At 51.9% G+C, this 24,965-nt stretch overlaps 2 protein-coding genes across 4 annotated transcripts in view; one reads left to right on the forward strand and one right to left on the reverse strand.

The window, feature by feature from the left end:
• Positions 1-18,522, forward strand: part of LOC129714465 (ultra-long-chain fatty acid omega-hydroxylase-like) — a 39,578-nt gene extending 21,056 nt beyond the window's left edge. Inside the window, 12 exon segments of the mRNA XM_055664073.1 lie at positions 1,939-2,083; positions 5,408-5,461; positions 7,063-7,190; positions 7,677-7,798; positions 8,793-9,060; positions 9,819-9,885; positions 10,641-10,770; positions 12,779-12,839; positions 12,841-12,913; positions 13,815-13,879; positions 14,888-14,970; positions 17,875-18,522. Of these exon segments, the coding sequence (XP_055520048.1) occupies positions 1,939-2,083; positions 5,408-5,461; positions 7,063-7,190; positions 7,677-7,798; positions 8,793-9,060; positions 9,819-9,885; positions 10,641-10,770; positions 12,779-12,839; positions 12,841-12,913; positions 13,815-13,879; positions 14,888-14,970; positions 17,875-18,082 (1,404 nt within the window). The 3' untranslated portion in view covers positions 18,083-18,522.
• A 2,093-nt stretch (positions 18,523-20,615) lies between these two features.
• The window catches only part of LOC129714464 (patatin-like phospholipase domain-containing protein 6), a 109,903-nt gene continuing 105,553 nt past the window's right edge, over positions 20,616-24,965 (reverse strand). For all 3 annotated transcript variants that reach the window (XM_055664070.1, XM_055664072.1, XM_055664071.1), the window contains one exon: positions 20,616-24,513. In XM_055664070.1, coding sequence (XP_055520045.1) covers positions 24,427-24,513 — 87 coding nt within the window. In that variant the 3' untranslated portion in view covers positions 20,616-24,426. The remainder of the gene's footprint in view (positions 24,514-24,965) is intronic.

Raw genomic sequence — 24,965 nt, forward strand, 5'->3', positions numbered from 1 at the left:
ATAAGGGGGAAGTCTATTAGGACCGAGTTGAGAAAATCATTTTTTACACAGAGAGTGGTGAATCTGTGGAATCTCTGCCACAGAAGGTAGTTGAGGCCACAGTTCATTGGCTATATTTAAGAGGGAGTTAGATGTGGCCCTTGTGGCTAAAGGGATCAGGGGGTATGGAGAGAAGGCAGGGATGCGATACTGAGTTGGATGATCAGCCATGATCATATTGAATGGCGGTGCAGGCTCGAAGGGCCGAATGGCCTACTCCTGCACCTATTTTCTATGTTTCTACGTTTCTATGTCATATGCAGGAACACTGGTCGGCACGGACTCGGTGGGCCGAAGGACCAGTTTCCCAGCTGTACATCTAAACTAAACTAAACTAAACCATGGTGCCAGTGCATAAAAACCTGGTCATAAATTCATAAGTCATAGAATCAGAATTAGACCATTCGGACCATCTCTGCTATTCAATCATGGCTGATCTATCTTTCCCTCTCAACCCCATTCCCCTGCCTTCTCCCCATAACACTTGACACCCTTACTAATCAAGAATCTGTCAATCTCTGCCTTAAATAAGTTAATGGATGTGGAGAGGATGTTTCCACTACTAGGAGAGTCTAGGACCAGAGGTCACAGCCTCAGAATTAAAGGACGTTTCTTTTAGGAAGGAGATGAGGAGGAATTTCTTCAGTCAGAGGGTGGTGAATCTGTGGGATTCATTGCCACAGAAGGCTGAGGAGGCCAAGTCAATTGATTTTTTTAAAGGCAGAAATAGATAGATTCTGGATTAGCACGGGTTATGGAGCGAAGGCAGGTGAATGGGGTTAGGAGGGAGAGATAGATCAGCCACGATTGAATGGTGGAGTAGACTTGATGGGCCGAATGGCCTCATTCTGCTCGTATCACTTCGGAATTTATGAATTTATGGAGAAGTCTTAAATTAGTTTGTTTTAGAAGGAACTGCAGATGCTGGAAAGGATCGTAGGTAGACAAAAGTGCTGGAGAAACTCAGCGGGTGCGGCAGCATCCATGGAGCAAAGGAAATAGGCAACGTTTCGGGCCGAAACCCTTCTTCAGTTTGTTTTTGTGAGAGGCAGTGAGTACTGTTGTCTGAGGTTCAAGCCTTTGTAAGCAACCCCTCTGAGCTACTGTGCAAAATCTATCTTTGTGCAGCAGCTTGGTGTTACTAATGTGGCTCAGGCTTTCTAATCTAACACATTTTCTAATGTGGCTCAGCAGGCTTGAATCAAATCAACGTTTCCCCTGTGTCTGCCACCTCTACCTCATGGTTGCATTAGATTTGTGAGCAGCCCTCACTGCATGCCTAATGAACTCAATTTGTGTTTCCTGCAGGAAGGAACTGCAGATGCTGGTTCAAACCGAAGATAGACTCAAAAAGCTGGAGTAACTCAGCGGGACAGGCAGCATCTGTGGAGAAAGGGAATAGGTGGCGTTTTGGGTCGAGTCCCTTCAGGGCCCGCCCCACTTGGGCGTAACTTACGCGACATCGTTTACGCATCACGACGGATGACACGGGCGGCGTCCCAGTACAAAATCTTTGCTCGCCATCTGCTTGACACGCAAATTGCACCCGAGTGGGACAGGCCTATTCCTTCTTTCCACCCATGCTGTTTGACCCGCTGAGTCCCTCCAGCTTTTTGTCTCTAACGTGTGGTTTCGGTCATTCCAGAGTTTGAAGTCGATTCAGAAAAACAAATCTGCCGTCCTGTTCCGTTGATTTATTCTCACTCTTTGATTTCCCTCTGCAGCTTTTCATTCCAATAAGCAGCGGGTGATTGTGTGTGGCCCGTGCCCACCAGCACTGGGTCGCTGGACGATGTTCCCCTCTGGTGCAATCAGGGTGAATCGTGGACTTCACGTGGCTGATGACTTGAGATTAATTTCTCTCTCCCTCTTGCTCCCATTGGCTTTGTTCCATTCTAGATCCCCGGTTCAGAGGAAGGGTTAAATGTGGTGAATGAAATCGTCAAAACCTATGTAACCTGCTGCGTCACCTGGTTCGGCCCCATCCACCCAATAGTGAGGCTCTTCCATCCAAGTTACATCAAGTGTGTCCTTATGGCTTCAGGTAGAGCAGTTTGACACGGGGAAATCCTTGGGTTGTATCTTGTTTTAAACGTGCCGTTATATCTGTGCTAACTCACGGGATCGCAAATTGTGTTTCAAGTTGGTAGCCGATGAAATCTAACCATCAACTCTGTTTCTCTCTTGTGTAGCAAGGAACTGCAGATGCTGATTCACAGCGAAGATAGACACAAAATGCTGGAGTAGTTTAGAGATATAGTACAGGAACAGGCCCTTCGGCCCACCGAGTCCGCTCTGACCAGCGATCCCCGCATGCTAACACTATCCCACACACACACACACACACACACACACACACGAGGGACAATTTACGATTTTACCAAAGCCAATTAGCCTACGAGCTTGTACGTCTATGGAGTGTGGGAGGAAACCGGAGCACCCAGAGAAATCCCACGCAGGTCACAGGGAGAACGTACAAACTCCACACAGACAGCACCCGTAGTTAAACATTAACAGTTAACCATTAGACCTCTTGTCTCAGATGTTGTCTTTTGGAACAGGTCTTTAAACAGGTAAAAGGGAGTTAATCAACTTTGACCAAAGCTTGATTTGCTTTGATGGAGAATCAGTAGAAACTCCATAGTCGGGATCGAACCCAGGTCTCTTGCGCTATAAGGTAGCAACGTTACCCTGCGCCCTCAACTGAGGAATAGATCGGGTAAAAGCACAGAGGCCTTTGCATAGAGCAGGGGAATCGAGAACCAGAGGACATAGGTTTCAGGTGAAGGAGGAAAGATTTTCACACAAAGATGGTAGGTGTATGGAACGAGCTGCCGGAGGAGGTATTTGAGGCAGGGACAACAGCAACATTTAAGAAGCAATTAGACAGGTACATGGATAGGACAGGTTAAGAGGGGTATGGACCAAATGCATGTAAGTGGGACTAGTGTAGATGGGACATGTTGGTCGGTGTGGGCACGTTGGGCCGCAGGGCCTGTTTCCACACTGTCTTCTTCCTGCGTATGGTATGCACAGCCCAAAATTGTAGGACAACTTGTTCTATTTGATCTTATTTGATTGTGCAAGCCAGGTTGATTGCATTCGTCAAAACAGGTGAAGGTTGCAATCTTCCACGCTGTATCACTCCAGCACTGTATAACTCAGCGGGACAGGCAGCATCTCTGGAGAAAAGGAATAGGTGACAATTCGGGTCGAGACCCTTCTTGAGCCTGTAGCGACTATGTAGATTCACAAAGGGTCTGGACCCGAAACATCACCTATTCCTTTACTCCAGAGATGCTGCCAGACTCACTACGCTGCTCTAGATGTCAGCTGATCTGCATTGGTGAGACCAAGCGTAGGCTTGGCGATCGTTTCGCCGAACACCTCCGCTCGGTCCGCATTAACCAGCCTGATTTCCCGGTGGCTCAACACTTCAACTCCCCCTCCCATTCCGAATCCGAACTCTCTGTCTGGGCCTCCTCCATGGCCAGAGTGAGCACCACTGGAAATTGGAGGAGCAGCACCTCATATTCCGCTTGGGCAGTCTGCACCCTAGCGGCATAAACATTAAATTCTCCAATTTCCGGTAGCCCTTGCTGTCTCCTCCCCTTCTCAGCTCTCCCTCAGCCCTCGGACTCCTCCTCTTCCTTTTTCCTTTCTTCTCCCCACCCTACATCAGCCTGAAGAAGGGTTTTGGCCTGAAACGTTGCCTATTTCCTTCGCTCCATAGATGCTGCTGCACCCGCTGAATTTCTCCAGCACTTTTGTCATGCTGCCTGACTTGCTGTTTCTCTCTTCACAGATGCTGACTGACCTGTTTGTGTTTCCCCATGGATTCAAGGCTTTGGCACAGGTCTCCAATATGCTTAGACGATCTTCAAACACTGTTTAAATTATAATTGTCACATGTGCGGTGAAAAACCTTTTTGTTGCCTGCTATCCAGTCAGTGGACTGTACATGATTACAATCAAGCAATCCGCAGTTGTGTCTGAGTGTTGCCCCTCCAGATACCTACAGGGCAGAGTTCCAGGAAGAGAGGCTGCTTGTTTAAGCAATGATCCATCCTGCCTCCCACCGCGATTCTACAGGGACCTCTGGGGCGAGTTTCCACAACCTCTGTCAACGCATGAAAGCACGTTGTAATGGAAACCATCCAGAATAAACCTGATCTCTCAACCCTAAGCAAAGCTTGCAAGAATCGACCTGACGTGTAAAATATTCATCACCCTAATTAAGTCCCAAACAGTAGTGACATGGTGGCGCAGCGGTAGAGTTGCTGCCTCACAGCGCCAGAGACCCGGGTTCAATCCCGACTACGGGTGCTGTCTGTACAGAGTTTGTACAGAGTTCTCCCCGTGACTGAATGGGTTTTCTCCGGGAGCTCCGGTTTCCTCCCACACTCCAAAGCCAAGTCAAGTCAAGTTTATTCGTCACATACACACACGAGATGTGCAGTGAAATGAAAAGTGGCAAAAAGTTTCCCAGCATTGTCTGTATTTATTTCAGATTTCTGGCATCTGCAGTTTACTTGTTTGCCAGCTTTAGTGAGGAAGTCCACACCCACCTATCCTGTATTCCCATGCTCATTGCCATAACCTCCCTTACCATTGCCAAAATCCTTCGATGGGTCTGGTTACTATTGATCAGAGGTTTAGCTGGACCAGCCACGTCGGTGCCAAGTGCAGGCCAGAGGCTGGGAGGCTTCTGTCTTTTCCACTGTCTACAGGGCACCAGTCTAGAGTCTCCACTACTGGGATGGGAGCTTCACTTAAAAACCCTGAACTATCCAGGTCAAGGTACCCCCTCCTGATTGTCCAAACAATGAGTATCTGCTCTCCCACAACTGGAGAGCAGTCCTGAGCTACTATTTACCTCATTGGAGACCCTTGGACTATCTTTGATCGGACACTACTGACTTTATCTTGCACTAAACGATATTCACATTATTCCCTTCATCGTGTGTCTGTCCAATGTGGATGGCTCCATTGTAATCACGTATTGTCTTTCCGCTGACTGGTTAGCGCATAATAAAAGCTTTTCACTGTACCGCAGTATACGTGACAATAAACTCAAACGTACAGTGCCAGAGACCCAGGTTCGATCCTGACTAATGGGTGCTGTCTGTACGGAGTTTGCACGTTCTCCCTGTGACCACATGCGTTTTCTCCGGGTGCTCCGGTTTTCCTCCCACATTCCAAGGATGTGCAGGTGAATTGTTTTGTGTAAATTGTCCCTAGTGTAGAATAGTGCGAGTGTACGGGATGACTGCAGGTCGGCAGGGACTTGGTGCGCACAAGGGCCTGTTTCCACGCTGTATCTCTCAGGGCTACAGTTTCTCAAGCCTGGCTTCACTTTGTCTTTCAGCTCCCATCGCTGTTAAGGACGAGCTCTTCTACGGTTTCCTGAGGCCTTGGTTAGGTGAGCAAGCGGCCATCTTGTGGCTCCCTCTCGCTTCCTCGCGTGGCCAGCCAGCGACAGTGGAGGTGATATTGGGAACGGGGAGGATCTATGGAGGATGTTGCCAGGACTCGAGGGTCTGAGCTACAGGGAGAGGTTGGGGCAGGCTAGGAATCTATTCCTTGTTGCGCAGGAAGATGAGGGGTGGCTGATTCTGCAGCTTGACTATACGGCTGTACAAGGCACCAGTGGGGCCACAGTTGGAATATTGTGTTTAGTTACTCTGCTGCAGGAAAGATGCTCAATATAGACACAAAATGCTGAAGTAACTCAGCGGGTCAGGCAGCATATCTGGCAAAAATGGATGGGATAGGTGCCATTTCGGGTCGAGACCCTTCTTCAGACTGATCTGTTGTGAGCTATGGGGAGAGGATGAGCAGGCTAGGACAGTATTCCTTGCTGCGCAGGAGGATGAAGGGTGATCTTATAGAGGGGAATAGATGAGGTAAATATACAATCTTTTAACCAGGGTAGGGAAATCAACACCCAGGGGACATAGGTTTAAGGTGAGGGGGAATAATTTAATCGGAACTCGAAAGGCAATGTTTTCACACAGTGGGTGGTGGGTGCATGGAGAGGGCTGCTGGAGGAGGTAGTTGAGGCAGGGACTATTGCAACATTTGAAAGACATTTAGATGGATACATGGATAGGACAGGTTTAGAGGGATATGGGCCAAACATGGACTAGTGTAGATGGGGCATGTTGGTTGATGGTAGGTGGGGCATGTTGGTTGGTGGTCTATCCAAGTGCTGGTAGGGGGGGGGGGGGGGGGGGGGGGGGGTGGGGTGGCTGGACGGGGTATGAGGGGACGGGGTGGGAGGGACGGTGTTGGTGGTGAGGGGAGTGGTCGAGGTGCTGGTGGGGGCGGATCATAGGGTCATCGAATGACACAGTGTGGAAACAGGCCCAACTTGCCCACACCGGCCAACATGTCCCAGGTACACTAGTCCCACCTGCCCGCGTTTACACACCGGCCCATATCCCTCCAAACCTGTCTCATCCATGTACCTGTCTAACTGTTTCTTAAACGTTGGGATAATCCCTGCCTCAACTACCTCATGTACCTGGCAGCTTGTTCCATACACCCACCACCCTTTGTGTGAAAAAAAGTTACCCCTCAGATTCCCATTAAATCTTTTCCCCTTCACCTTAAACCTTATGTCCTCTGGTCCTCGATTCAGCTACTCTGGGCAAGAGACTCTGTGTGTCTACCCGATCTATTCCTCTCATGATTTTGTCCACCTCTATAAGATCGCCCCTCATCCTCCTGCGCTCCAAGGTATAGAGACCCAGCCTAAACAACCTCTCCCTGGAGCTCACACCCTCTAGTCCTGGCAACACATTTGTAAATCTTCACTGTATGTTTGACAACATCTTTCCTATAACATGATGGGGGTGGTGGGGGGGTCAGAGGCCTGGGATAGTGGGGGGGGGTCTGGGATTTGGGAGGGGAGGTTTGGACCCTGGATATGTCGGGGGTTCCCCCTCCCCCACAGTGGGAGGCAGCAGGCCGGGGAGTGGCTGTGATCCCTGACGTGTGTTTCTCTCCCCCCCCCCCCAGGCGATGGTCTGCTGGTGAGTCGGGGTGAGCGGTGGTCCCGGCATCGCAAGCTACTCACCCCCGCCTTCCACTTCGACATCCTCAAGCCCTACGTCACTATCTTCAACCAGTCCGTCAGCATCTTGCATGTGAGGACCAGTGGGGGAGGAGGGGGGGGGGGGGGTGGGGGAGGAGGGAGGGGGACAGGGGGGACGAAGGAGAGAAGGGGGGGGGGGGCGTTAGGGAGAAGGAGGGGGAGGGGGAGGAGGCTGGAGGGGCCCACGCTCGGCTTGGGTTCAGCTCATGAGCTTGATGTTGGGATACCTGGACCCAGGTCATAGACTTGTGTTGAGGAGGAGAGAGGCTGTATCTGTCTCCTGACTGCACTGCTCTGTGTGTGTGTGGGTGTGTGTGTGCTAGTGCATGTGTGGTGGGATCGGTTGGGTCAGCTCTCCTCCATAGGTCCACCCCGGGTTAGCATGGGTCCACGTGGGTGAGGGTAGTTCGGGGGGGTCTGTGGGTCTGTGTGGGTGTGGGTTGTGCTGTGGGGTCAGGGTGGGTCGGGTTGGGCGGGGGGTCGGGATGGGTCTGGTTGGTCTGCGCTCTGAGCCTGATGGGACTGGGTACTGTTCCAGGACAAGTGGGCTGGACTGGTGGCGGAGGGAGCAGAGTCCCTCGAGATGTTTGACCACGTCAGCCTGATGACCCTGGACAGCCTGTTGAAGTGTACCTTCAGCTATGACAGCAACTGCCAGCTGTGAGTGGGGATGGGGGGGGGAGCTGGTCGGGGGGGGGTGGTGTGGTGAATGGAGAAGTGGGGTGAGGGGTGGGTGGTATAGGTAAGGGGTGCCTAGGGGGGGGGGGGGGGGGGGGGGGGGGGGGGGGGGGGGGGGGGGGGGGGTTTGTAGGTTAATTGGCTTCAGTAAATTGTAAATTGTCCCTCATGTATTGGATAGAGCTAGTCTACGGGTCGATCGCTGGTCGGCGCTGACTGGGTGGGCTGAAGGGCTTGTTTCTGCGCTGTGTCTCTAAACTAAACTAAGATAAGCTGTACAACACTAAACTAGACTATACTAACATTAGGTAAACTGAGCTACACTGAGCTATGCTAATATAAGTTGAACTAAGCTAAGGTCAGCTAGACGAGACGAGACGAGACGAGATCAGGGCAGACCAGACCCGATGTGACCAGACCAGACCAGGCCAGGCCAGGCCAGACCAGGCCAGGCCAGGCCAGGCCAGACCAGGCCAGACCAGACCAGGCCAGGCCCAGACCAGACCAGGCCAGGCCAGACCAGACCAGGCCAGGCCAGACCAGGCCAGACCAGACCAGACCAGACCAGGCCAGGCCAGTCCAGACCAGACCAGACCAGGCCAGACCAGGCCAGGCCAGACCAGACCAGACCAGACCAGACCAGACCAGGCCAGGCCAGACCAGACCAGACCAGGCCAGACCAGGACCAGACCAGACCAGACCAGACCAGACCAGACCAGACCAGACCAGACCAGACCAGACCAGACCAGACCAGACCAGCCTAAAGATGAAGCCCCCACAGCAAACACCAGGAACCTTGAGGCAATGATGAATATGAAGGCCGTGGTCTACAGTGTAGGGAGGGGAATGTCTCCCAGGCGAGTGGTGAGGAGATGGGGCGGGTGTGGATGAGGGGATGGGGTTGGTGAGGTTCCCAGGCCTCTGTGGTCACCATCACTCACCGTGTTGGACCTGCCGCCCTGGTGCCTCCCCGCAGCGAGTCGAGTGACTACATCAACGCCATCTACGAGCTGAGTGCGCTGGTGGTGAAGAGGGAACGCTGCCTGCCCCACCACATCGGCCTGGTGTACAAGCTCTCGGCCAACAGCAAGCGCTTTGACCGGGCCTGCCACCTGGTGCACTCCTACTCCATGGCGGTGGTGCAGAGGCGGCGGGAGATGCTGAAGGAACAAGGGGACGACACCAGGCCTCAGTCCAAGCAAGGCAAAGTCATGGACTTCCTGGACATCCTGCTGCTGTCTAAGGTCAGAGCTCAGCCACAGTGACCATCCATGCTGACCCTGCCCCAAGTGATCCCAGCCCCTCTGACCCCGTCGCTTGTGACCCCGTCCCCTCTGACCCCCGATCCCTCTCAGCCCCACACGGGGGACATCCCCTTTGTCCCCACCATCATTCCCTCCCCGCGATAGTTCCCGTCTCTGGGGAAGCTCAGCGTGAATTCCCCGCCCGTCCCAGTCTTGGGATGAATGTTTGAATGTTATGAAGGGAAAAGGGGGGGGGAGGGGGTTATGGATGGGTTCATGAGGGGGTCATGGAGGGGTCATGGAGAGGGTCATGAGGTGGTATGGGAAAGGGATCATGGGTTCATGAGGGGGTCAGGGAAGGGTCAGGGTGAGCGGTCAGGAAGGTCATGGAGAGGGGTCATGAGGTTATGAGGGGGGTCAGGGCTGGGGTCATGAGGGGGTCATGGATGGCATCATGAGGGGGTCAGGGAAGGGTCAGGGAGAGGCGTCAAGCGGGGCAGGGAGAGGGGTCATAGGTTCATGAGGGGGGCCAGGGATGGGATCATGAGGTAATCAGGGAAGGGTCAGGGAAAGGGGGTCATGAGTTCACGAGGGGGTCAGTGTTGGGGTCATGAGGGGGTGGGGGATGGGGTGAGGAGGTTGGACTGCGTGTAGTGAGGGGCCGGTGTTAGGGAGGGGACGTGGGGTGAGCCCGCTCTGCGGCTGGGATGCTCCGCAAGGGAGGATGGAAGTGGTGAGAATGCTCTCGATGTCCCCAGGACGAGAACGGGAATGGCCTGACGGACGAGGAGATCCAGTCTGAGGCGGACACCTTCATGTTCGAGGGTAAGGACGTGGTTGGAACGGGGGTGGCTTGAGTCGGGACCAGGGGAGGGCGGGTACGGCAGCTGGGAGAGCGGGAAACAGAAACGCCATCAACGCCACCCCTTCTGCACCCTGGCACAATCCTGCCATCCACCTGGTCAGTTTAGTTCAGAGATACAGCATGGAAACACGCCCTTCAGCCCTGCCGACCATCGATCACCCACTCACACGGCACGGTGGCGCAGCGGTAGAGTTGCTGCCTTACAGCACTTGCAGCGCCAGAGACCCGGGTTCCATCCTAACTACGGTTGCTGTCTGTACGGAGTTTGCACGGTCCACCGGTGACCTCCGGGATCTTCAGTTTCCTCTCACATTCCAAAGACGTACAAGTTTGTAGGTTAATTGGCTTAGTATAAATGTAAATTGTCCCTAGTGTGTGTAGGATAGTGTTAATGGGCAGGAATCGCTGGTTAGCATGGACTCAGTGGGGCCGAAGGGCCTGTTTCCACACTGTATCTCAAAATTAAACTAAACTAAACACACTTATCCCACTGTCTCATCCACTCTCTGCACACTAAGGGCAATTTACAGACAAAACTGTGAGGCTTTTAGAAGAAGGGTCTCGACCCGAAATGTCACCCATTCTTTCCCGCCAGAGATGCTGCCTGTCCCGCTGAGTTACTCCAGCATTCTGTGTCTATCTTCGGTGTAAAGCAGCATCTGCAGTTCCTTACGACACATTTTGTCAACTCAACTGACTGGCCGTTTTGCCCCAGGTCACGACACCACAGCGAGTGGCATCTCCTGGACTCTCTACAACCTGGCCAGGCACCCCCAGTACCAGACCAAGTGCAGGCAGGAGATCGAGGAGCTGATGAAGGACAAGGAGCTTGCGGAGCTGGAGTGGTGAGTGGCTGAACCATCAGTCAAAGTTGGACCTGGTCCATTTCCCACCTACGCTTGAAATCCGCCACTCGTCCCGAAACCTCTCCCAACCATTCTCTCCAGAGATGCTGCCCGTCCCTGAGAGTTCACTGCCTGAGGAAGGGTCTCCCATTCCTTCTCTCCAGAGTTGCTGCCTGTCCCACTGAGATACTCCAGCTTTTTGTGTCTAAACATGGTGGTGAATCTGTGGAATTCTTTGCCACTGACAGCTATGGAGGCCAAGTCAATAGACAATAGACAATAGGTGCAGGAGCAGGCCATTTGGCCCTTCGAGCCAGCACCGCCATTCAATGTGATCATGGCTGATCGTCCCCAATCAATAACCCGTTCCTGCCTTCTCCCCATATCCCTTGACTCCACTAGCCCCTAGAGATCTATCAAACTCCCTCTTAAATCCATCCAGTGACTTGGCCTCCACTGCCCTCTGTGGCAGGGAATTCCATAAATTCACAACTCTCTGGGTGAAAAAGTTTTTTCTCACCTCAGTCTTAAATGGCCTCCCCTTTATTCTAAGACTGTGGCCCCTGGTTCTGGACTTGCCCAACATTGGGAACATTTTTCATGTATCTAGCTTGTCCAGTCCTTTTATAATTTTATATGTTTCTATAAGATCCCCCTCGTCCTTCTAAGCTCCAGTGAATACACGCCTAGTCTTTTCAATCTTTCCTCATATGACAGTCCCGCCATCCCAGGGATCAATCTCGTGAACCTACGCTGCACTGCCTCACTCACAAGGATGTCCTTCCTCAAAATTAGGAGACCAAAACTGTACACAATACTCCAGATGTGGTCTCACCAGATCCCACACAACTGCATTAGAAATAGTTAGGAATAGTTATTTAGAGAAGATTCTTCTTCTTCTTATCGAGTCCACACACAGGATTAGAAGTTGTTCAGCCAGAACACACATCTCGGCATCCGCACACAATGGTGTCTGTCTTGTTGCTTCTTGTGCGTGGGGGTGGAAAGATTGGTGGAGACAGGGCTGTGACGTGAACACTCTTTCCTTGACCCCGAGAGAAGTTTTAATGCCATCAAACCGAGTCAAGGTGGTTTCTGAAAGATAAGTTATCTGACAAGTTTGCTGGAGTTTTTTGAAGAATATGGAGCCGAGTTAAACTAATCTTCTCTGCCTGCACCTGATCTACATCACTTTAACTCCCCCTCCCATTCCCACACTGGCCTTTCTGTCCTGGGCCTCCTCCACAGTCAGAGTGATACCACAGGCAAATTGGAGGAACAGCACCTCACATGTCGCTTGGGCAGCTTACACCCCAGCAGTATGAATGTTGATTTCTCTAGCTTCAAGTACTGTAACCCTTGCTTCCCCTCTTTCCATGTCACCCCCCCCTCCCCCATCCGTGTCATTGTACGAGTTCACTGTCACCCTGGTGAGTTACATTGTCTGCAACTCATTTTCACCAAGCCCACAGCCAACTATGGTTTATTTCCTTCATCATTGTAAATTTTGTTTTGCATATCTTTCATTCATTTGTTCTATATATCTTTATATCACTGTCTATATCTCTTGTTTCCCTTTCCCCTGACCATCAGTCTGAAGAAGGGTGTTGACCCAAAACGTCACCTATTCCTTTCCCCCAGAGATGCTGCCTGACCCGCTGAGTTACCCTAGCTTTTTGTGTCTATCTTTGGTTTAAACTGCAGATGCAGTTCCTTCCATCTGCAGTATCGGTCCATTCTCTCCATTTGCCTATTCAAAAGCCTCTTCAATGTCACTATCGTATCTGCTTCCACCACCACCCCTGGTATTACGTTGCAGGCTCCCACCAATCTCTGCATGTAAGAAAAATTGCCCTGCACATCTCCTCTAAATGTTCCCCCTCTGATTTAAAAACTATGCCCTCTAGTCTTTGACATTTCCATCTTCAGCATTATGGTCAACCTCTCCTGCACCTTCTCCAAAGCTTCCTTGTCCATCCCGATCTCCTGTGCTGTCTCTTACCCCCAGGGACGATCTCTCGCTGATGCCCTACACCACCATGTGCATCAAGGAATCCCTCCGACTGCACCCCCCCTGTCTCTGCTGTGGCCCGCTGCTGCACCAAGGACATCAAGCTGCCCGACAACAGGATCATCCCAAAAGGTAAGGGGGGGCGGGGCGCTGATGAGGGGGGAGGAGGAAGTGGGGCATGTTGGCCGGGAGATTTGCCCAGACACTGGAGTCTCAGTTCTCCCCTCTGGAGCTGGTGATCCCAGCACCAGGCGTTGGGGAGACCCGTGTAGAAAGGAACTGCAGATGCTGGTTCACACCCAAGATGGACACAAAGTGCAGAAGTACAGGCAGCATGTCTGGAGAGAAGAAGGGCTCCGACTTGAAACACCACCGATTATTTTTCTCGAGAGATGCTGCCTGTCCCGCTGAGTAACTCCAGCGCTTTGTGTCTATCTTGTGCAGGGGAGACCCAACTTGGTGCTGGAGATAAGATAGGCTCCATGTGCATGGATCTGTGTCCGGGGGGTCACCAATGAGGTAGATACTTTTTCAGAACTGCTCTCTGGTTGTGGTGGGATGGATCAGTTGCCTTACAGCAGCCGGGAAGAAACTGTCCCTGAATCTGGAGGTGTGCGTTTGTTTTCACACTTCTGTACCTTTTGCCCGATGGGAGAGGGGAGAAGAGGGAGTGACCGGGGTGAGACTGGTCCTTGATGATGCTGCTGGCCTTGCCGAGGCAGCGTGAGGTGTAGATGGAGTCAATGGAAGGGAGGTTGGTTTTGTGTGTGATGGTCTGGGCTGCGTCCACAACTTGCTGCGATTTCTAGCGGTCTTGGATGAAGCTGTTCCCAAACCAAGCGGTGATGAAGCTGAGAAATGCTTGCATGCGGGCGCCCAAGGTTGGTTTGCCAAGGGGGTGGCAGCAGCGCCACACGCTGGCGATTCCGGCCGATGGTCCCTGCGGGCAGCAGACTTGGCATTGAGGGGGCGGAGGCCTCGTTGCCGGGTTCATTGGACGGTGGTGATGTGACGGTGTGCGCTTGCTTTACAGGGAACACGTGTCTGATCAGCATCTACGGAACGCACCACAACCCCACTGTCTGGCCAGATCCTGAGGTACGACAGACTCACAGAGACGTACATCACAGAAACAGTCCCTGCTGACTATCCAACACACATCTATACCATCTAGTTGAGTTGCTTCCTCACAGCGCCAGAGACCCGGGCTCGACCCTGACCTCGGGTGCTGTCTGTACGGAGTTTGCACGTTCTCCCTGTGACCGCCTGGGGCGCTCCGGTTTCCTCCCACACTCCAAAGACGTACAGGTTTGTAGGTTAATTGGCTTCTGTAAAACTAAAGTCACACTTTTATCATCAAACCACTTAAATTTTAGTTGTAGAGATACAGCATGGAACCAGTCCATTCGGCCCACCGACTCATGCTGACAATTGATCACCCTTTAGACTTTACTTTAGACTTCAGCGTGTGGCCACTGAATTAGTGCCGGCCAGTAGTCACCTCACAATTTAACACCATCCTGCACACCAGAGATTATTTCCAATTTTACCGAAGCCAATGAACCTACAAACCTGTACGACTTTGGAGTGTGGGAGGAAACCGGAGCACCCGGAGAAAACCCGCATAGGTCACGGGGAGAATTTGTACGTTCTCCCCTTGATCTGCGTGGGTTTTCTCAGAGAACTTTGGTTTCCTCCCACACTCCAAAGACGTACAGGTTTGTAGGGTCATTGGCTTGCTAAAAATGTAAAATTGTCCAAGTTGACGATATACAGAGTACTGCCCTGCCGACTACAACATTCAGAAGGTTCAGCAAGTGTACAGAAATAGTCTCCTGAGCCCACATGCAAGAGGCTCCAAAATCTAGTCCACGCCTCATGAGCGGTCCCCATTCCAGGCAAGTCCCAGGCTGCTGCAGGGCCTCCAGCCGTTGCCTTCCTTAGACGTAAACATCCCTCTTCTCACCCGCCCACCCTTTATGCCCCAGGGGTGCCCTGAGCTGGTGCAAGCACTGAGCTGCCTGTCCTCCCTGTCGGCCTCTGTGTCGTGGAGCTCAGAGACTCTCCAGTCCAGGCCCTGTTAACCCTCTCTGTTGAATCCCGCAGGTGTACGACCCGTCCCGTTTTGACTCGGCAAACTCAGACAAGAGAGCTCCGTATGCCTTCGTCCCGTTCTCAGCTGGCCCGAGGTGAGGGTAGACCTGTGGGTCTTTCACAGAGTTTCCATTGATAATGCGTCTCAATTATCTGGGTGGTCTAACTCGCAATGGTTCAATGGTTTATTTATTATGTGTCGTTATGTTATGTTTCTATATTTGTTATGGGGAGGAGAATGGGGAGAGGGGGAAAGATAGATCAGCCATGATTGAATGGCAGAGTAAACTTGATGGGCCGAGTGGCCGGATCCAGCTCCTAGAACTCATGAACTTATTATCACGTGTACAGTGAAAGATGTTTTTTTGTATACAGATCAACAAGACCATACCCGTATATGATCAGTCTGAAGAAGGGTTTTGGCCCGAAACGTTGTCAATTTCCTTCGCTCCATAGATGCTGCTGCACCCGCTGAGTTTCTCCAGCACTTTTGTCTACCTTCGATTTTCCAGCATCTTAAACATAAGTAGCATCTCCTGGTTAGTACAGATTGTACAGAGCAGCCCACTGGGTCCACATGCAAGAGGTGCCATTTTACATCCCAGCTGCACTTGGCCACAAAGGCCCGTTGCAGCCATCGCCTCCATTCGGTTGTCCCGCGAACTGATGTCCCTCTCCTCGCCCGGCACTCTGCACCCCTCGCTCCCTCGTGCGAGGTGGCGAGGAGGAGAGAATGCCAAGTTCAGGGATCTCAACACAAGTTCAAGTTCAGGGACCTCCATCAACACAAACCTAACTCCGTGGGTACCAACCCTTTGGATGTTGATATACATCTATTATGGTGTGTGGGTGTGGACATCAATCCAGCACTCCTCCAGGGCTGAGAGAAGTGCAAACTCCACCGACACTTGGGTGTCTCTCTGACAGTTTGAACACATGCCAGACATTGACGCCATTGAGGCCACCTCCATCTCACCAGCACGTCCCACTCAAGTGAGCGAGTGAATGATCATTCATAAAGTGTATATCATTCATTCATTCATACATGCTTTCATACATTCATTCATTTATTCATACATTCATCCATACAATCATTCATTCATTTATTCATTCAATCATTTATTCAATCAGACATTCATTCAAGCATTCATTCATTCAATCATTCATTCAATCAATCATTCATTCAATCATTCATTCATTCATTCATACATTCATTCATTCAATCATACATTCATTCATTCAATCATATCATTCATTCATTCAATCATTCATTCATACATTCATTCATGCATTCATTCATTCTGTTCTTCATCCATCCATCCATCCATCCATCCAAGTGATCAGGCCCCCACAGGAAGGAGGACACTACAGCTGGGGAGGCAGTGATTAGGGTAGGAGCAGGAACCTGGGAGATGTGGTATCAGGTAAACACAAAATGCTGGAGTAACTCAGCGGGTGAGGCAGCATCTCTGGAGAGAAGGAATGGGCAACGTTTCGGGTCGAGATCCTTCATCAGACTGATGTCAGGGGAGGGGGAGGGACAAAGATAGAATGTAGTCAGAGACAGTAAGACTGGTGGGAGAACTGGGAAGGGGAAGGGGATGGAGAGAGAGAGGGAAAGCAAGGGCTATTTGAAGTTAGAGAAGTCAATGTTCATACCGCTGGTGTAGACTACCCAAGCAAAATATGAGGTGCTGTTCCTCCAATTTGCGCTGGGCCTCACTCTGACAATGGAGGAGGCCCAGGACAGAAAGGTCAGATTTGGAATGGGAGGTGGGAGTTGAAGTGCTGAGCCACCGTGAGATCAGGTTGGTTAAGGCGGACTGAGCGGAGGTGTTGGGTGAACCGATCGCCGAGCCTGCGCTTGGTCTCGCCGATGTAGAGAAGTTGACACCTGGAGCAGCGGATACAGTAGATGAGGTTGGAGGAGGTACAAATGAATGTGGCATTAGGTTTGGAAGGTGGAGATAAGAAAGGTAAATGGCAGAGGAATGGAGAACAAAGGATGAGTTGCGAGTGGTGGGGTCAGGAGGGAGAAGGCGGAAAATGTAGAAACAAAGAACTGCAGATGCTGGTTTATACCAAAGATAGGCACATAGTGCTGGAGTAACTCAGCGGGTCAGGCAGCATCTCTGGAGCAAAAGGAATGGTGACGTTTCACGTCGGGACCTTTCTTCACACCGACCCAAAATATCGCCCATCCTTTTTCTCCAGAGATGATGCCTGTCCCGCTGAGTTACTCCAGGTGAGGGGAGAGGGTGGTGAGGCAGGGGGAGGGGGTGGGGGTGGGTGAGGGAGGAGGGGGGTGGTGAGAGAGGGGGTGGTGAGGGAGGGGGTAGGGTATGGGGAGGGGGTGGTGAGCCAGGGGAAGGGGGTGGGTGAGGCTGGGAAAGGGGGTGGGTGAGGGAGGGGGGGTGATGGAGGGGAGGGGGAGGGGTGGGGGAGGGAAGGGAAGGGAATGTGGAGGGAGGGGGGGGTGAGGGAGGGGGAGGGAAGGGGGGGGTGAGGCTGGAAAGGGGGTGGGGAAGGGTGGGGGGGTGATGAGGCTGGGGGAGGGGGTGGGTGAGGGAGGCTTGGGGAGGGGGGGTGATGTAGGGAGAGGGGGAGGGGTGGGTGAGAGAAGGGGAAGGGGAGGGGGAGGGAGGGAGGGGGGGTTTAGGGAGGGGGGTGGGTGAGGGAGGCTGGGGGAGGGGTGGGTGGGGGAAGGGCTTGGGGAGGGGTTGAGGGGAGGGGTGGGTGAGGGGTTGTGGGTGAGGCTGGGAAAGGGGATGTTGGGGAGGGGGGGGGGGGTGAGGAGGCTGGGGGGTGGGGTGGGGAGGGGGGGATGTGAGGGGGGGGGGGAGGGGTGGGTGAGGGAAGGGAAGGGGATGTTGAGGGAGGGAGGGGGAGGGGGTGTTTAGGGAGGGGGTGGGTGATGGAGGGGTCAGGGTGGGCTGGGCTGCCTGTGATGATCTACACCAGCCTTCTCTGACTGTCTCTGTCACATGTCTGCCCACCAGGAACTGCATTGGGCAGAACTTTGCTCTGAATGAAATGAAGGTGGCGGTGGCCCTGACTCTGTACCGCTTTGAACTGGCCGTGGATACGTCCCACGAGGTGCGCCGCAAACCCGAGCTCATCCTTCGCACCGAGAAGGGGATCTGGCTCAAAATGAAACCACTGCCGGGGCGGCAAGTCCGGGAAGATTCCCGGCAAAGTGCGGAATGAAATCAGCGGGGCGGGACAGAGAGGGAATAACGTTTGATCGGTGGGAGTGGAAAATGCTGTGACATTCGTCATTCCCTTCATCCTGTATCTGTACACGGCTTGATTGTAATCATGTCTTGATTGTAACCAGTCTTTCCGATGACTGGGCAGCGTGCAACACAAGAGTTTTACACTGTACCCCGGATCACGTGACAACCAACGAAACCAAACGGAACGAAATGCGGATGGAAGTGGAAGGGGAAGGGTCCCTTTGTGCTCTGTCAGCGTGCTGGCGAATTGTGACTGGGAACTGGAACTATCTTATGAGACGCCCGCTTTCTGTAATGTCGTCACCCCAGAATCAGCATCTGTGTTCCCAGAGCACATAAGGGCCTTGATCAGCGACTAACTTTCGCCAATAATTACTGAATCGAATAAAAGCGAAATATTTTGACAATGAATTGAACAATTTCCTAGTAACGGTATCAACGGTCTCTGCGTTTAAAGATTCCCCGCCAACACTTTGTGGAGAGATATTTGGACAGGTACATGGACAGGTTTAGAGGGGTCAGTTTATTAATCTCACCTCAGGATCTTCCCTGGTTGCTACACCAGATCTCTGCTCCATCTCCCCACTGCTGGGATCACCCAGGCACCTTGTTCTTCAAGGGAGGACTTTCTCAGTGAGGATCTCAAGCACCAGCACCAGTCACCACACAATAGTCCGGCTAAATGAGGGGAGGGGGGTTCCAACCCAGCAAGAGGTCGCACCTTAGATTTTCCTCAGGTCACTGCCCAGTATCTGCTGAAGGGCTTATACTCACATATCATTTCATGGGGCAGCACAGTGTTGCAGTGGTAGAGCTGCTGCCTTACAGCGCCAGAAACCTGGGTTTGATCCTCTCTGTGGGTGCTGTCTGGATGGAGTTTGTACGTCCTCCCTGTGACCGCGTGGTTTTCCTTCGGGTGCTCCGGTTTCCCCCCACACTCCAAAGACGTGCAGATTTGTAGGTTGTCCCCAAGTGTGTAGGATAGTGTTAGTGTACAGGGTGATCGGTGCACACTTGGTGGGACTGTTTCCGCTCTGTATCTCCGAAGTAATGACTGAAGTTAATGAATCGAAGGCCACGGTAGGAGTTCACAACAGGGCCCAGCAGACGGTACAATGCAACACCCCCACAGATACTGGTCGACCAGCTGAGCTCCTCCAAGATATGTTGAGGGCCTGTCCTACTTTCCCGAGTTATTCACAAATTCTCCCGAGTTTTCCCCTTTATTCAAACTCGCAGAATGTTCGTAACGAGTCCATCGGAGTCCGTGGATATATCGTAGCGGCTCATGCTAGCCGTAGGTACCCAGGACATCAGAAGATTGAGGGGGGATCTTATAGAAACTTACAAAATTCTTAAGGGGTTGGACAGGCTAGATGCAGGAAGATTGTTCCCGATGTTGGGGAAGTCCAGGACAAGGGGACACAGTTTAAGGATAAGGGGGAAATCTTTTAGGACCGAGATGAGCAAAATATTTTTTACATAGAGAGTGGTGAATTTGTGGAATTCTCTGCCACAGAGGGTAGTTGAGGCCACAGTTTATTGGCTATATTTAAGAGGGAGTTAGATGTGGCCGTTGTGGCTAAAGGGATCAGGGGGTATGGAGAGAAGGCAGGGATGGGATACTGAGTTGGATGATCAGCCGTGATCATATTGAATGACGGTGCAGGCTCGAAGGGCCGAATGGCCTACTCCTGCACCTATTTTCTATGTTTCTATGTAAGTCGGAATGTTTTTTCCAGCCTGATAAAAAATGTGGAAAAGTTAAAAATATAGTCGGGAGGAGAAAAATTGCAACTTATCTGATGCTCCGAGTACGTATGGCTGGCATAACGAGCTGCTACGATATATCTATGGACTCCTACGGACTCGTTACGAACATTCTGCGAGTTTGAATCAAAGGGAAAACTCGGGAGAATTCGTGAATAACTCGGGAAAGCGGAACAGGCCCTTCACCAACACCCACTAACTGGGAGCAGCGGCAACGGAAGTGAAACTTCCACCCTGGAGACAGGCAACTCTTCCGGTTACGTTGTAAGAAATGAGATGATCACAACGGGACCATTTAGAGTCACAGTCAGTGGATCAGTGGCATTTAATATCTTTTAATCTTCACAGCATCACAAATGATACGACTTCTCATCAGTCAATAATATATTGGTTCATTATCCAACTTCATAAATAAATCAAATATTAGTATTGTAAAAGGAAATTATTGTTATTGATCAGTGCAAATAGCGTTTGGTTGAGTTCGGAAAGTCCGGCTGAAAGTTGGGTCATTAGTTTGGGAGTGTTGGCGGAGTGAGGAGGTTCATGACTGGCAGGCAGGCTTTCACTAGTTGGGGGGGGGTGGGTGTGCCAGTCTCTTCGTTTCCCCTGTGCCCACCTTAGTCCCTGCAGCCTTTTACTGAAGCCAGCCCCATCCCCACAGTGAGTGAGAGGGTGGGTCCTCACTACCCCAGAGTAATGCCCCCACTCTCTGCTGACCAGCCCACCCATGGCTAATGCCTCTCCCCCTTCCCTCCCCCACGCCAGTGTACAACACCCTCCCACCCTTCAGCAGCCAGCCCCCAATATGAAGGATTGAATAATACAGCATTGAAACAGGCCTTTCAGCCCATCTAGTTCACGCCGACCATTGATCACCCGTTCACACACTAGTTCCATGCTATCCCACACTCCCATCCACTCCCCACTAGGGGAATTTCACAGAGGGTCAATTAACCTACAAGCCCGCATGTCTTTAGGATGCGGGAGGAAACCGGAGCATCGGGGGGAAACCCATGCCATCAAACTCCACACAGGCAGCGTCTGTGGTCGGGTCTCTAGTGAAGTGAGGCAGTGGCTCGACCTGCTGCACCATTGGCATGCCGTACACAGTAAAGGCGGGCCTCTACCAAGTACTGCAATCTAACAGGACCTGGCAGTTTTACTTTCTTTAGACTTTAGAGGTACAGCACGGAAACAGGCCCTTCAGCCCAGAGTCTGCGCCGACCACTAACACTATCCTACACACTATGGGAAATTTACAATTTGTACCAAAGCCAACTAGCCTGCAACCCTGTGTGTCTTTGGAGTGTGGGAGGAAACAGGAGCATGCGGAGAAAACCCACACAGTCACAAGGAGAACGTGCAAACTCCGTACAGACAGCACCCGAGGTCGGGATAGAACCCGACTCTCTGGCGCTGTGCATCTCTGCACCACCATGCCGCCACACTTACTCCAGTGAAAGGTTGGAAGTAGTGACAGAGCTGAGGGTCTGGCCACAGTGCGGCCATTCCATGTGACCAAGGGGAGTCTCCCCGCTGACTCCCAGATGGATTTGTGGCTAAAGCTACCCCACGATGATGGGTTGCTCCTGTCTGGTTTGGGCACCACTGTTCAGGAGAAATTGGTGAGGCAATACCGGGGTTATATGGAGGCCCGCAGTGGTTGGAACATGGGTCGATGATCACACTTTCCTACACACTATAGTCCCAAGGGCCACACTACAGGAGTGAAAGATGCCAGTGGCCCAGGGTTGTACATCAAGAATAAGAGTGGGCAAGGGGGTAAGGAAGGGTCTTCTCTGGACTGGTGGCATGAACCAAGCAGAAAGCAGGTGGAGCAATGATAGGGATTAACCAGGGTTGAATGGGGTACTGCCACATATCTTCATACACAGCCCACACTCTGCCCTCTTTTGCTACCGGCCTGAATTGCAGTTGCAAAAACAGCAACATCTTAGCGAAAGGCACAAAGTGCTGGGGTAACTCAGTGGCTCAGGCAAGCATCCCGATCCCGCTGAATTACTCCAGCACGTTGTGTCTTACTTTGTGAATCAGCACCTGCAGTATCTCCAGTCAACATCTATGCAAAATTAATCGCATTTGTAGCAAAAATCTGGTGCCCTGAGAGCACCATCCACCTGCCCTGTTTCAACCTTACCAACATTAGACAATGTACCCACACAGGTATATCGGGTAGATTCACACAAATTCCCTCCACTCCACCTAACTTTCAGTCTGAAGTATTTCGACCCCGACCCCGAAACGTCACCCATTCCTTCTCTCCAGAGATGCTGCCTGTCCCGCTGAGTTACTCCAGCATTTTGTGTCTATCTTCGGTGTAAACCAGCATCTGCAGTTCCCTCCCGCACATGGTGACAAGATATCAACGCTGTCCGAGCACGAGCCCTTTCCCATCCGAGGAAATGCAGGCGCTGGTTTACAAAACAAGACACAAAGTGCCGGAGTAACTCAGCGGGTCAGGCAGCATCTCTGGAGAAAAGGAATGGGTGACGTTTCGGGTCAAGATTTCCATCAGGCTGCAGTTGATTTGATAGCGATTGCAACAAAAACCCTGAGAGAACCATCCTGAAGAAGCCTGAAAAACTGTAGTTCCAGTCTGTAGACGGATCCCGACCTGAAACATCACCCATCCTTTTCCTTCAGAGATGCTGCCTGACCCGGTCAGTTACTCCAGCACTGTGTGCCTATCTTCAGTATAAACCAGGAACTGTTTGTGTCTGTCTCTTGTGTTGTTTACTCTCTCCAGGGTGAAGGCAAAGAGAGGGAAGTACTGGCCCAGAAACTCTGGCAGCTGAGCAGTGACCCTCCCTGCCTCACCCTCCTGCACTCTCAGCGCAACCTTCACCACCAGGCACCCCACGAACCGCCTCCTCCCACAGCACAGAGAGGGTCGGACACCTACTTCAGACTAAACGGTAGCAGCGGACGAGGAGGGTGGAAGCTGGAGGTGGGAAACCGGCAGAACAAAACAGGACTGGCACCAAGGATGGAGCCCACAATGGCCCATTGTTGGCGGGGGAAGATGTGAGGGACAGTAGTAGGCCATGGGTGATGCATCCTGGTTGGATGCAAGCCTGGGCGATCGATGTCATATGGAGGACAGGCTGTTAATGCAAGCCTGGGCGATCGATGTCATATGGAGGACAGGCTGTTGCCCATGCAGCACGTCTCCCCTCTCCACGTCGCTGATTGATCCAAAGGAACAACAGGGCCTTACAGTTTGGCACCAGCGCCATCGCAGGAGCTGCCAGAGTGTGGTTGCAGACAACGGAGTGAAGGATACAAGCATGCAAACTGTGGAACTGGGTGGGGTGGGGGATGATGGGGAGAGAGGAGGGGGGAGGGTGTGCAGGGGTTACGAAATTAGAGATATCACCGTTCATACGGCTGGGTTGTAATAGCCCTGTCCCACGGTACGAGTTCATTCCAAGATCTCTCCCAAGTTTAAAAAAAATCAAACTCGTGGTAAGCACGGAGAATGAACGTAGCGGGTACGTCGGAGCTCAGGGACGTCTCTTAGCGCCAACGGCAGGTACTCGGGAAGACTCGCTAACGGCAGGTAAGCACGGGAAGACTCGTGAAGATTTTTCAACATGATGAAAAAAGTCCACGAGAGCCCCGAGTACCGACGAGTGGCCATTACCGTAAATCTCCGAGTTCGAATCGGGGCAAACTCAGGGAGAGCTCTTGGAATGAACTCGTACCATGGGGACAGGGCTTTAAAGCTGCCCACCCCTAACCTCTATCTTTGTCTGTGGAAGGGTTCCGAGCCAAAACGTCACCTATCCATTTTCTCCAGAGATGCTGCCTGACCAGCTGAGTTACTCCAGCACTTTGTGTCTATCTTTAGTGTAAAGCAACGTCTGCAATTTCCTTCCTACACAAGCACACCGTCTGAGCTGAGAGTTTGTGCTTCATCTCTGTACAGTGGGACCACCGATCGCGGGCAGAATTATCGCGGGGGCTTACGGTGAGCAGTCAGCAAAGCCGTCCACCAGCAATCGGTGCAACGCTTACAACTCAGTTTCTTTTCCCTGTGTGTTTCTTGCAGCAGTAACGGCAGCCAAGCTTCACGGAGCAGGCAAGCCCAGCCCAGCCCAGCCCAGCCCAGCTCAGCATGTGTTGGTGGTGGGGCCGGAGAGGAGGGCAACAGGGAACAGACAGACTAGACCCCTGTGGTGGGTCTCCCGATATCCCCTCACACTTCCCCCTAGGGGAAAACCCGAACAAGCGGACCAATTCCCGATTAAACAGGAACATCACAAGTAACCACAAACTCCACCGACTGCAGATGTCGGTCGGTGCCATCCGTACCCTGGCCGCTTCTTATTAACCGCTCTTGCAATGAAAGAGGAGGAAGGATGTGTAATATAAAAAAGCAACAGTAATTCCCAGACCACCGGGTAAGATGCCCCTCGTTCAACAGCATAATTTTGTAGATTCCTTTGCTTAGCTTAGCTCCATTATTGAACTGTGGGTTGTATGTTCTGGTAAGCGCGCAGTGCAGGGCCGCCTCAACCGTGTTTAAACTTCACTGTTGGATGGAGAGGGGCTTGCCGGATCGCTGCCAATGCCACCAGGCCTGCGGTTTCTGAGATCCGTTTCTTCATCCTGCGGAGAAATGGGAAGACGAAAAAATATTACTTCATTCCACATCCCCGACATTAGACCAGTGAGGTGCACTGTCAAAGAAACATAGAAAATAAGTGCAGGGGGCCATTCGGCCCTTCGAGCCAGCACCGCCATTCATTGTGATCATGGCTGATCGTCCCCTATCAATAACCCGTGCCTGCCTTCTCCCCATTACCCTTGATTCCACTAGCCCCTAGAGCTCTATCTAACTCTCTCTTAAATCCATCCAGTGACTTGGCCTCCACTGCCCTCTGTGGCAGGGAATTCCATAAATTCATAACTCTGGGTGAAAACGTTTTTTTCTTACCTCAGTCTTAAATGACCTCCCCTTTATTCTAAGACTGTGGTCCCTGGTTCTGGACTCCCCCAACATTGGGAACATTTTTCCTGCATCTAGCTTATCCAGTTCTTTTATAATTTTATATGTTTCT

Source organism: Leucoraja erinacea, chromosome 39 (assembly GCF_028641065.1).
Source record: "Leucoraja erinacea ecotype New England chromosome 39, Leri_hhj_1, whole genome shotgun sequence".
Lineage (NCBI taxonomy): Eukaryota > Metazoa > Chordata > Chondrichthyes > Rajiformes > Rajidae > Leucoraja > Leucoraja erinaceus.